This window comes from Panthera onca, chromosome C2 (genome assembly GCF_046562875.1).
Source record: "Panthera onca isolate mPanOnc1 chromosome C2, mPanOnc1 haplotype 2, whole genome shotgun sequence".
Classification (NCBI taxonomy): Eukaryota; Metazoa; Chordata; class Mammalia; order Carnivora; family Felidae; genus Panthera; species Panthera onca.
The window spans coordinates 58578466-58591892 of NC_138347.1; the positions used below are offsets into that span (position 1 = coordinate 58578466).

Genomic DNA, 13427 nt, shown 5'->3' on the forward strand with positions numbered 1-13427 from the left:
GGATGCTGTATTTTGTCAAATGCTTTCTCTGCATCTGTTGAGAGGATCATATGGTTCTTGTCCTTTCTTTTATGGATGTGATGAGTCATGTTAATTGTTTTGTGGATATTGAACCAGCCCTGCATCCCAGGTATAAATCCCACTTGGTCGTGGTGAATAATTTTTTTAATGTATTGTTGGATCCGGTTGGCTAATATCTTGTTGAGGATTTTTGCATCCATGTAAGTTGGGGAAATTGGTCTATAGTTCTCCTTTTTAGTGGGGTCTCTGTCTGGTTTTGGAATCAAGGTAATACTGGCCTCAAAGAAAGAATGTGGAAGTTTTCCTTCCATTTCTATTTTTTGGAACAGTTTGAAGAGAATAGGTGTTAACTCTTCCTTAAATGTTTGGTAGAATTCCCCTGGAAAGCCATCTGGTCCTGGACTCTTGTTTTTGGGGAGATTTTTGGAGTTGGGATACTCTTGAGGGTGATCTGGTCTCCACAAGGATTTGGGTTGAGTTGGGTTCTTCTTAGTAAACCCAGTCTTGGGTGAGAGCAAGACTGAGGATCCCCTGAGTCTCTCCAGAAGGCATCCTGGGATTTTCTTCAGGAACTCCACTTGCCCTTCACCTCATGTTCCTCCTCCCGACCTCCTCCTCTCCTGTCTCAAGGGTTTAAAGTCCCTGAAGGAATAGGAAAGCTGAAAGATATATGCCAACCTCCAGCATGTTTCTCAGGCAGGCACCATGTTTGCTTAGTTACTTACGGCACAGTTGAGGTGGGATGGGTGATCCTTGGAGGCCATGGGCTGGTTTTGGGGTAGGTGCTACACCCCTTCCATCATGCTGAGGACAGCAGTTTTGGGGTGGGCCTTCATATGCCCTCTTCCCATCAACTCCCACATGTGGATGTTGAAACTGAGGTTGAGCCATGCAGCCTTGTCCCATCACAATTAAGTGGTGCTATCCTGAATGTTGGCTGATTTGTCTCTTGGCATCTGGGGCCTCTAACAAAGGATGATGCTTCAGGTCCACTTGGTTTAATATTCAGGATTCTAAAGCACAAGACCCAAGAGCTGTCTTCCATTCTCAAAAATCATCCAACCTCTTCAACTCACAAACAGCGATCTGCAGAGGCAGGGGTTGCATTTCCCTCCACAGTTTCTCAGGGGACACGTGAGTTCATAGGATAATATTCAGGGAGGAGCTCTATACTCTGTGTAGTGCAAGCTTCATTTTCAGTGTGGTTGTAAAATCGTCTTTAAAAATGTTAATGCTGTAGAGAGATTTGCAAACTTTCACATTTTTTAAATCAGAGCCCTACTTTTACTTTACTTGGCACCTCAGCCCTCAGGGGTTTGGGCCTTTGGGGAGAGTCATGATAGGTGGCGGTGGGAGTTTGCAATAGGGAAAAGGGGCAGGGACAGGGCTCCCTCCATGATGGCCCCGGCCTCACCCAGAGCGAGCTCTGTAGGTACTTCTGGGATGACAGTATTAAGAATTGGTCATTGCCTAATTGCCAAGCCCCAGCAAGAGAATCAAATTCATAGAACTTCTGGGCTCTGTGTGGAAAATACTGCCACCTGGAAAAGCACAGTGTTAGCAGAGTCAAGGGCTGCACATATGGCTGTCTGGCTTCATTAAGAAGTGAGGTTCCTCAGGGGCCCCTGGGTGGCTCAGTTGAATGAGCATCAGACTCTTGGTTTCAGCTCCGGTCACAATCTCGTGGTTCATGATCTCATGGTTCTCGAGATCGAGCCCCGTGTGGGGCTCTGTTGCTGACAGCACTGAGCCTGCTTGGGGATTCTCTCTCCCTCTCTCTCTGCCCCTTCCCCTGCTCTCTCTCTGTCTCTCTCAAAGTAAATAAATACACATTAAAAGCTTTTTTGGAAAAAAAAAAAAAAAAAAAAAGCGAGGTTCCTCCTGAGCTGCTTTTGCCCTTTTTTTGCCTCCTTCTTCCCTTTCTCCTGCTCCTCAGTGTCCTGTCTCAGGGCTCCGTAGTACACAGACTGAGGCTCAGAGGCAGAGGTGTTAATGACTGTGGAGCCGGAGGGGACACAGAAGTGGACACGAAGCAGGTCCCGCGATGGAAGGGGTAACTACCTGAGGAGGGCACAGTGGGGTACCCACGGAGAGGTGTCCACTGTGGAGGTGTACCTTGTCGCTAACGTTGTTAAGAATGACCATCAACTATGGTCTGTTTTGTTATTGTTAATTTTCTGCAGGTTGTGCACCCTTTACTGCCTGCCCCTCGGGTGGGCTGCCCAGCCACTTTGCCTTTGCCCTGCCATTGAAGTGGTGGCAAATTCAGGGTCATGGCTCTGCTTATAGCACTGAGCCGGGGCTGCCCACACACTGTGCAGGAGAGGCTAGCACTCTGCCAGGCTTATGGTAAACAGTGAAATCTTTTTAAGTGGCCGCGTTTGGGAGCAGAGCCCAGGGAATTGTGTTGTGTCTGGAGGCTTGGTTTTGTCTTAGCTCTTGAGGGAAGAGATAATGATGGATTCTTTTCTTCTCTCTAAAGAATTGTAAGTTCCTTGATATAAATGGTAAAGGGTGGGGGGGGGAGGCTCCCCCCCCCCCCCCCCCCCCCCCGGCCCCGGCTCAAAGTCATCTTCTTTCTGGATAATTTGGAGGATAATTTAAGCACCCTCCAGGGTTCTCTTTGATTTGCCCCAGCCAGGGAGGGGAGAGACCTGAGGAACACCCTACGAATGACACTCTGGGTTGGGCAAAGTATTTTAAATGTTACAAAAGCCAAACTGTGACAGGTAGGTGGACACTTGGAAATATACTTTAAAGGTGATCAGATTTAACACTGTGGGGACCCTTATGTGATATCCTCCAGCATCACGGATTTCTGCCTGACTTCTTTGTTCTCTTTACATACAGGCTTTTCCGTGAGTAGGAATGCTGTGGTTCCAAGATACTAGCTCAACCTGACCTGAACAAATTATGCATTTTCTCCAAGCTTCGATGTCTTCATCTTAAAATGAAAACATTTGGGGTGCCTGGGTGGCTCAGTCGGTTAAGTGTCTGACTTTGGCTCATGACCTCACAATTCTTGAGTTCAAGCCCTGCGTCAGGCTCTGTGAGACGGCTCAGAGCCTGGAGCCTGCTTCGGATTCTGTGTCTCCTCCCTCTCTGTCCCCTCTCCTGTTGGCTCTCTCTCTCTCTCTCTCTCTCAAAAATAAATAAACATTAAAAAAATTTTTTTAATGAAAACATTAGTATTTAACTCATAAGGTTGGTTTGAGAATTACATGAGAATTACATCCACCGAGGCATAGCCGAGTGTCTGTACATGATGCTTAGTATATAGTAGCCATTCTTCCTGTTGTCCAGGCTTGATGTCTTGAAACTGTTTTTGATCTCTTCTTCTCTCCTATATCTAGGTAATTGTCAAAGATGTAAGCAGAGACTTCAGCAGAAGTGGCGTGTGTTGAATGTTTTGTTGAATGAATTGTTTTGCCTTTGAGTTGGGTATAAGAGCCACATTTTACGCTGTCGCAATGTGTCAGCAGACAGGTTGCACAGGGCAGTGCTCCCCGGTGCAGGCTGACTCATGGGAAAATCCTAGACAGACAGCATTGGCAAGTTATAAACCAGCAAGGCCTTTGGGGGCAGGAACTTAGTAGCAAATCTGTAGGCCCAGTGCCTTGAAGTTTCTTTGTGTTTTCACCTCTTTCTCTTTCCCTCAAATCTCATATGTTTCTCCACCTTCCCAACACCAACCGCTTCACTTATGCTCTCCATGGGATCCTCTCCAGCTTCTCCTAACCCATGGATCTCTAGATAGCTCCATGTCTGGCTATCCTCTCCAGCTTCTCCTAACCCATGGATCTCTAGATAGCTCCATGTCTGGTTTTCTCAACCTGAGCCTCTTCAAATGTGTTGGCATCGTCTGTCTTTCAAAATTTTCTTCCCTCAGAATCTTGCGTCTTCGTTTTAGGCTTTTTTTTCTCTTTCTCTTTTTTCACTGGCAGACTTCTAGAAATAGGGGTCTGCATTTGGATCTTGCCTCCTGATTGCTCCTAACCCATTGGTTCCAGGTCGTTCTTCCCAAGGTTACCCGTAATTGCTTGATCATGAAACCCAGTGGCCTTTCCCTCATCTCTGCCCTATTTGTAGCCTATTTGAGTGCGTTGTGCTCTTGTGGGTCTACAGAACTCCTGGGCCTCATGTCTCCTGCTGTTTCTGCCTTTGGCCTCCACATGTGATACTTGAGGCTTGTCTTCAACCTTGTTACTTTTCACACTTTGCATCTTTTCCCTTGAGGAACTCATTTACTCCCAAGGCGGCAGCCACCCCTCTTGGAGCTGACTCCTAGATCTGCATCCACACTCTTTTCCTGAATTTGAGTCATACTCTTGGCTGGAAAGATCTCCGCCTGATTGTCTCCATCATTATACGAAACTACTATTCGTTTGTGTTCCCTTCCCCCGTTAGCGCCCTCTATGGTTTCATGAGACCCTGTTTATTCCAGCTCTGCTACCATCCATTTGTGCAACTTCAGGCAAATTCTTCAACCTCCTTAGTCTCAGTTTCCACATTTGTAAGATCTAAATGATTTCTGAATCTGAGTCTATAAGTGGATCCTGATACTATTGCTTACTAGCTCAACCTGACCTGAACAAATTATGGATTTTCTCTAAGCTTCAATGTCTTCCTTTAAAAAATTTTTTTAATACTTACTCATTTTTGAGAGACAGAGCATGAGCGGGGGAGGGGCAGAGAGAGAGGGAGACACAGAATCCGAGGCAGGCCCCAGGCCCTGAGCTGTCAGCACAGAGCCCGACGCGGGGCTTGAACTCACGGGCTGTGAGATCAAGACCTGAGCTGAAGGCAGATGCTCAACCGACTGAGCCACCCAGGCGCCCCCAGTGTCTTCATTTTAAAATGAAAACATTAGGGGCGCCTGGGTGGCTCAGTCAGTTAAGTGTCCAACTCTTGATTTTCAACTCAGGTCAATGATCTCACAGTTCGTGGGATTGAACCTCACATCAGGCTCTGGGGTTGACAGGGCGAAGTCTGCTTGGGATTCTCTCTGCGCCTTCCCCATTCGCGTGCATGCTTTGTCTCTCTCTCTCTCTCTCTCTCTCAAAAGAAATAAAAACTTTAAAAAAAAAATAAAATGAAAACATTAATATTTCACTCATAGGGTCGATTTGAGAATTACATGAGAATTAAAGCTGCAAGTGTGCAGCTGAGTGTCTGTAGGTAATGGGTAGTACAGTAGCTATTTTTCCTGTTGTCCAGGCTTGACGTCTTGGAACTGTTTTTTGATCTCTTCGTCTCTGCTGTGTCCAGGGAGTAGTCAAATCTTTTTTTTTTTTAATTTTTTTTTTTAATGTTTTATTTATTTTTGAGACAGGGAGAGACAGAGCACGAACAGGGGAGGGTCAGAGAGAGGGAGACACAGAATCCGAAGCAGGCTTCAGGCTCCGAGCTGTCAGCACAGAGCCCGACGCGGGGCTCGAACTCACGGACCGCGAGATCATGACCTGAGCCGAAGTCGGCCGCTTAACTGACTGAGCCACCCAGGCGCCCCAAAGGGAGTAGTCAAATCTTATCCAGTCTCATCCAGTCATTCCTTGGCAGTGCCTTGATAATGCACTGGCAAGTGCCTTTATCAGTGACTGTCCACTTCCTGCAGGCTGCTGCGGTGGGTCCTTTGTATGTGTTGATTCCCATCTTTCCCATTTCCCACAGTGGAGCGGTTGATATTTCTGCTGAGAAAACAGCTTCAGAGATTTACGTGACTGACTCGGGTCTCATGACTAATAAATATTGGCCAACACCAAGGTTCAAACTAAGTCTGGTTACCATTAAACCCGGCTCCGTCTCCTCCATCTCAGGCTTTCTCCTTCCCTCCCTCCTTCCTTCCGAGTTCCACTGCTTGCAGTCAAAATCAGTCTCTCCCAATCTTGTGTCTAGTGGCCTGTCTGCCTCAGCCCTCCCAGTTCCCTTTCTTCCCATCCATCATCAGATTTTCCTCCACTTCTTCCCGGGAGACGTTTAACAACCTCCATCATCTCCTGAAGACATCTGGCGTTTAGGGCCTCCCTCTGAAGCCTCATTTCTTATATTCCAGACAAAGAGCTGTTTTGTGTATCTCCAGCATTCTTTGTATGTTTTGAGACCTTTTTTGAAGTTTATTTATTTATTTTGAGAGAGACAGAGACAGTGTGAGTAGGGGAGGGGCAGAGAGAGAGGGAGAAAGAGAAAATCCCAAGCAGGCTCCGCACCGTCAAGTGCACAGCCTGATGTGGTTCTCGAACTCACCAAACCGACCTGAGCTGAAACTGAGAGTTGGACGCTTAACGGACGGAGCCACCCAGGTGTCCTTATTTTGTGATTTTTTTTTTTTTTTTAAAACACTTTTCCTCTGTCCAGATGAAGTCTCATTAGTGGCATAAAAACTCTCCTGACTGGATAAGTCCATTGTTAGTATTGTTATTTTGACAGACACAACTATTTTAGCCAGGTGTTGATACAGATTCATTATTTGGATCATATAAGTGTATGTCATTGGAGCTGCGATTAGAGACCTCTTTTGGTGTCTCTTCTTAAGAGTCTTTGAATTCAGCAGTTGTGTGAATCCTGAATTCATTTTCTGGCTTTCCCTGGTCCTTTCCAGGGCAGTGATATCTGCTATGGAAACGTAACCTGGTGGTTGTGGAGATCAAAGGTACCCATCACAGCATTATTACAGCAGAAAGTGAAAATGCTAAAAATCTGATGTAAGGAAATGGTGAGCCAATTATGAACATTATGCAGCCATTAGAATAGTCTTTGTCAGGAATTCCAGACACCAGGGAAAACAGCTTTTGTTACATTAACAACAACAACAACTAACAACAGAATCAAGACAAATAAGCAATAGTCTTCTCATGGAGACTTAAAATATGTAATATAAAATACGGGGGGGAAGGTGCCTGGGTGGCTCTCAGTTGGTTGAGCTTCTGACTTTGGCTCAGGTCATGATCTCAAAGCTCTTGGGTTCGTACCCCATGTCGGGCTCTGTGCTGACAGCTCAGAGCCTGGAACCTGCTTCGGATTCTGTGTCTTCCTCTCTCTCTGCCCCTCCTCTTCTCACGCTGTCTCTCTTTCTAGCTCAAAAATAAATAAACATTAAAAAAATGTTTTTTAAATAAAATATGGGGGGGAAGAGTTGTTGATTAAGGAGTTATTTGTAATTTTTTTCTTGTTTTGCTACAATTTCCTGTACTTGGCAAGTTTGCAGCGATGAAGGCATAACTTTATTGTCAGACAAATGAATGTAATGACTTACAACAAACAAGGGTGCAGAGATAATTCCTTGTGTTGGGGACCCTCAAGATGACGCCTAGATCCAATGATTTGCCGGGAGAACCCATGGGACTCAGCATACAGTCATAGAGATGATTATGACTTATCATGGCAAAATGGTATAAAGCAAAATCCAGAGGAAACTAGGCACAAACCTCAGGACAGACACACTTACATGCTCTAGCAATGAGCTGTAACAACGCACGTGAAATGTTGTCTACCCGGGAAGCTCATTAGAGGCTCCAGTGCCCAGCGTTTTTATTGGGGTTGTTCCCATAGGCAGCCTTTGCCTGGTACCTACCAAAATTCTAGATGCCCAGAAGGAAAGGAGGTGTCCAGCATAAGCCACGCTGTTTGTACCAACCGTTTGAGGCACGGTGAGCCCCTCTTCAGAGGGAAAGGTGGGAACCCTCCCCAAATCCAGGTTCCCAGAGGCCAGTGAGGGGCCAGCGTGAGCAGGCCTTTCTCAGCTGGTCATCTCGGGCCATGTGATCTCTTTTCTGCACATTCCCTCGTTCCTTGTGCCTCCCGTTTCCTCAACTCCGTCAGGGAGTAAATATCAGGATTCTTACTTCTTCTCACCGGCCCTTCCATCATACACTGATGGCCTTTTCGGAGTCCAGTAAAAGAGGCCACTTCTGTTATGTCTGCACTTTGGGATCTGAGAGGACGGTCTGAGGCAGCACGGACACACATTTCTACCACCCACGCCTTTCTCAGGGCCAGAGGGGTGGTTCCTTCGTGGGCCTGGTGGTGAGGCCCACGCGAAGCCCGGGGAGCAGAGGCAGCACCATGAGTGACAGCTTCTAGCTCCTGGCGCCTGGCTTTGTGTGTTTTTCCTTTGGCTTTAACTGCTTCAAAATCAATTAGCTCACCGTCATTAGAGCGCAGGCAGCCACACGTTTGGCCAGGATGCAAGGCCCTGGGGCTCTGAGTACACTTTGGCTTCCCTTCTACAAACAGAATGCGTCGACCTTTCTCTTGGGTGGGACAGACTGCAGAGTGATGACTTCGTGCCCACCTTTTGTCGTCCTGGATGATGTCAAGACCCGGCTCGTGTCTAGTCCCCGCGCTGTTCTGGTCCGTGATGTGATGTCCCTTTCTCAGCATGGTCCTTGACAGCCCAGAATGGAGGGGACTCACTAAAGTTCCTTGGTGCCAATCCCTGCCCCCCATCACCCACCGTTTACCCCGCAGACCCCCTTCCAGCACCTGCCTGGACACCCACGTACATACCTAAGGCTGCAGGTTCAGTTTAACAAAGGAATTCATTTTCTTCCCACTCACCCCCACCGGCTTTGCCCCGTTTGTATTCGATGGAATCTGAGACCTCTTCTGCTGTAAAACACACAAACAAAATTTTTGTCATAATGGAGGCAAGTCCCCTCCATTTGAGATTTTGATATTACCAAGAAGACACAGCACTTCTGCTTGTGCCTGCTTACGGTGTCTGGGCTTTATCCTTGATGAATGCTCCTGGCTTTCTGCAGTGGCCGGTGGAACAATTTATTATGTTAAGCTTGTGTTAACTTTTACTTTTTAATCCCCGCCCTCTTTAGCAACTTACATCGATGAAGATGAAAACGAAATACTTGAATTATCATCAAATAAAACATTCTTGGTCGAGCTAAAGATTCCAGAGGACTGTGTTACTGAGGAGGAGTTGCCTCACCAGCTCAGGAAAAGGGTAATTATATCTTAAGCATTATTTACAGAGTCCTTAGCATTAGAATGTGGGTTCTTGGAGAAAAGCTGGCATTGGGCTCTCAAGTAAGTAGCTTCAGGCTTGGATTCTTTGTCTGGGTTTTGGCAGAAACTGATGCTTAGAAATGGGTTTTCTGTAGTGTAAAGCCCGACAGAAGAGCTCTGGTCTCCAGGAAATGCATCCTGGAGGACAGTGTTCCGTTTCCTCACTCTGGTCTTACATTTGATTCAACCTGTAGTGTCACTGAGGGTCTGTGATGTGCTAGACAGCTTGCCAAGTGTCAGAGCCATAAGGTCTGTGCCCTCAGTGGGGGCTCACAGTCCAAGAAGAGGAAGCAATTCAATAGTTCTAAAACAGGGCGATATGTTCTATCGTGGAGATGCATATAGAATATTTTAAAGGCACAAAGGAGGGGCCTCTAAACTACCTGAGGTGAGGATGAAGGCTTGGAGGGCCTCTTGGAGGAGGTGATACTCGGGATGAGTCTTGAAATATGAGGCAGGAGTGTTCTAGATAAAAGAGCGGAGAACACTGCACAGCAGCGTGTGGTGGGGATTTGCAGAGGTGAGGTGTGGTTTTCCTATTCTTTGGCAAGGCACCGGGGAAAAAGTTTTTTCTTCCCTCAAAGTATCCAAAATTTATTTTGTTTTGTATCTATTCACAGATCTTACAAATTGAATTACTATGTACGTATTGATTTTCAGTGTCTTTTGAAACCATAAGAGAAGTAGGATTTTTTTTAACTTGTTTGATTTTTGATTTTTTTAAATTTACATCCAAGTTAGGTAGCGTCTAGTGCTACAATGATTTCAGGAGTAAATTCCTTAGTGCCCCTTACCCATTTATCCCATCCCCCCTCCCACAACCCCTCCAGTAACCCTCAGTTGGTTCTCCATATTTATGAGTCTCTTCTGTTTTGTCCCCCTCCCTGTTTTTATATTCTTTTTGTTTCCCTTCCCTTATGTTCATCTGTTTTGTCTCTGAAAGTCCTCATATGAGTGAAGTCATATGATTTTTGTCTTTCTCTAATTTCACTTAGCATATTACCCTCTAGTTCCAACCACGTTGTTGCAAATGTCAAGATTTCATTCTTTTTGATTGCTGAGTAATACTCCATTGTATGTATGTATGTGTATATATATATATACACACGCCATATATATATATATATATATATATATATATATACATGCCATATATATATACACACACCACATCTTCTTTATCCATTCATCCATCGATGGACATGTGGACTCTTCCCATACTTTGGCTATTGTTGATAGAGCTGCTATAAACACAGGGGTACATGTGTCCCTTCAAAACAGCACACCTGTATCCCGTGGATAAATGCCTAGTAGTGCAATTGCTGGGTCATAAGGTAGTTCTATTTTTAATTTTTTGAGGAGCCTCCATACTGTTTTCCAGAGTGGCTGCACCAGCTTGCAGTCCCAGGCGCTGAAAATTTTTAACGTTCGCTGACATGGTCAGCCTTTCATTTGAGCCCTTGTATGTGGTGATGGAGAAACACTGGAGGGTTGGTTGGGTTCACAGCCAGACCCAGGAAAGTATAGGCTAAGAGAATCTAAGCAAGACCAGCCTGCCACGCATTATGTGCTTATCTGCAGTTGATAGGTTGAATGGTGTGAGTCACCCTCCTTTGGTTTCCCTTTGATTCCTAGGAAGGCTCCCACAGGAGGAGATTCTTTCTTGTTCACCCCCGAGTTCGTTTCTGGGTACTGAGGTGCATGATATTTGATTGCGCCTTCGGTCACAGGAGTTTGTGCTCTGGGATGATTATCTGGGCTTCTCTTCTTCCTTCTTTCCCTTGTTTAAATCTTACCTGCAAGCCCCCTTCCCTCCTTTTCTTCCACCTGATTCCAGAGCAAGTGGCCGTGTGAATAGCCTCCTGCCTTTTTCCTCTTGATTGTTTTTTTCATCAAGAGGTTTTGCATTTGCAGAGCAGAAATGAAATGATTCAGCATCTGCACATATCACGTGTTACAGACTGAATTCTTGATGTCAAAGGGAAATGGATGTTAATCATTCACCTTAGAGCCATATCTCTGGCACAGAGCCGGACATGAGCAGATTCTGCAGGTATTTTTAGCTCATCACTGTGTAGTGCCAGAAGAACAGGGACTGGTGTGATCCCTGGGGCAAGTTTACAGGCTAGTTTGAGCTGGTTCCTTCTGGGATCAGTGGAAATCATTACACATTCCCTGTATACCCACAGGTGCATATGAGATGCGTATAAACAACTCCGTAAAACATTAAAACAAGCTTTTTTTAATGTTTAATTTTGAGAGAGAGAGAGAGCGTGAGCAGGGGAAGGACAGAGAGAGGGAAACAGAATGTGAAGCAGGCCCCAGGCTCTGACCTGTCAGCACAACAGCAGGGCTCAAACTCAAGAACCAGAAGATCATGACCTGAGCCGAAGTCAGACGCTTTACCTACTGAGCCACCCAGGCACCATCTCTGTAAAACATTTTTTTAAAAAAGAGCTATCTGGTTTGCAAGATGATACAAGTTAAGGCATAGTGAAGTGAAAAAGCTACTGCCTTCTGGTGTCCCAACCAAATATGTTCAGGAATAAAAGTGAGCAACTTATAGATATTAGTCTTTTTTTTTTTTTTTTTTTTGAGAAAGAGAGAGGGTACACCAGCCGGGGAGGAAGAGAAAGAATCTTAAGCAGGCTCCATGCACCCAGCACCGGGGAGCCTGATGTGAGTTTCATTGTGGGGTTTGACGTGGGGCTCGATCTCAAAACCATGAGATGATGACCTGAGCTGCAATCAAGAGTTGGACACTTACCTGACTGAGCCACCCAGCTGCCCCATGAGATATTAGTCTTACTGTTAGGTCAAGAACTCCTTTCTTTCATTCACTCAGGCCAACTTCTGGAAGTTTCCAGATACGGAAGGTAAATGAGAATGAACAGTGGAACACCATGTCCTTGCTTTTGCTTTATTGTCTTGCTTCTCTAAACAATTTTCCTAGCCTCTCGCTTATCCTACTGCCAGAGTTTTCTTGTCTTGCAGGTGGGGCCCTGATTCTGCTTACGCCAACCTGTTAGGTGCATGTCGTGTTAACCCTGGCCTGTGTGCTTGATGCAGGAGTTAACAGTGGCTTCTCCAGTAACACAGGGAAGCTGTCTCCCTGGTCCCGAATTAGCGACTCTGCCCAACTCTGGTAGCTCACTGGGTGCCTCGCTCAAGGTGCACCCAGCCTCGTAGGCACAGCGTGGGACACCAGAGCAAGGGGTGAGAGGTCCCTCATTTCACTTCTTTAGGCCAAAGTAATGTGGTTAACGGCTCCCAGATATGTGAACATGTCCTAATGACAGCAGGGGACCGTGTCACCAAAAAGAATCAGAATCATAGAGTGGACACTAAAAGGGATCTGATATACCATTTCAGCTCTTAACATAAAATTTTAGCTTAAACTTTTTTTCTGAGAGGGGCCCCTGAGTGGCTCAGTCGGTTAAGTGTCTGATTCTTGGTTTTGGCTCAGGTCATGGTCTCACGGTTGTGAGTTCAAGCCCTGCATGGGGCTATGCACTGACGGCAAGGAGCCCTACTTGGGATTCTCTCTTTCCCTACCTCTCTGCCCCTCCCCTCTCTTTCTCAAAAATAAACATTTAAAAGTAAATAAATAAAGGGTGCTTGGGTGGCTCAGTTTGTTGAGCATCCATCTGCAGCTCAGGTCATGATCTCACAGTTGGTGAGTTCGAGCCCCACGTTGGGCTCTGTGCTGACAGCTCAGAGCCTGGAGCTTGCTTTGAATTCTGTGTCTCCCTCTCTCTCTGCCCCTCCCCCACTCATGTGCATGCTCTCTCTGTCAAAAATGGATAAACATTTTAAAAAATAAATGAATAAATAAATAAATGACATTTTTTCTGAGAGTCTACTATATGCAAAATACTACTAGGCCCTAAGGATTAAAAAGGAAGAGGAGAGAAGAAACAGAGAAGGCTGGAAGGACATAATCTCTTCCATAATACGTGTGTGTGTGTTTGTGTGTATGTAAGGAAGTGCGTGGAAAGAACACCATCGTTAGCATTCCCCCCCCCACCCTTTTCCTCCTCCTCTTTCTCCTCCTTCTCCTCCTCCTCTTCCTCCTTCCTGTTGTTCTGCACAACCCTGTGAGAGCCACCTTCTTACTTCTTGCATGGGCCTGTTGGCAGCTTTCTTTTCTCTGAGGCTCAACAACTGTAAGATGACCTAGTCATTTTTTTCTGAAGTTCTTATCACTTTATGCTTCTTTCCTCCTTGGTATTTAGGACACTTTCCTTCTTGCTTCATCCTCACTGGGTAGTGTGGTAACATGTGAGGAGGAGGGATTTAGTGTCTGTAACACCTAGGACTGGATTCTTTGTGAGCAGAGTGGCCTTGGGCAGGTTTCATGACCTTTCCGAAAGCTGTGTCCTTTATTA

The 13427-nt window shown here is 45.9% G+C and overlaps 1 protein-coding gene across 10 annotated transcripts in view; it reads left to right on the forward strand.

Moving 5' to 3' along the window:
- Window positions 1-13427, forward strand: part of CC2H3orf52 (chromosome C2 C3orf52 homolog) — a 33478-nt gene that overhangs the window by 8892 nt on the left and 11159 nt on the right. For 5 of the 10 annotated variants that reach the window (XM_060640036.3, XM_060640037.3, XM_060640034.3 and 2 more), the window contains exons 3-4: window positions 8850-8977; window positions 10675-10736. In XM_060640036.3, coding sequence (XP_060496019.1) covers window positions 8850-8977; window positions 10675-10736 — 190 coding nt within the window. The remainder of the gene's footprint in view (window positions 1-8849; window positions 8978-10674; window positions 10737-13427) is intronic. The other 5 variants (XM_060640031.3, XM_060640032.3, XM_060640029.3 and 2 more) reach the window with 1 other exon arrangement.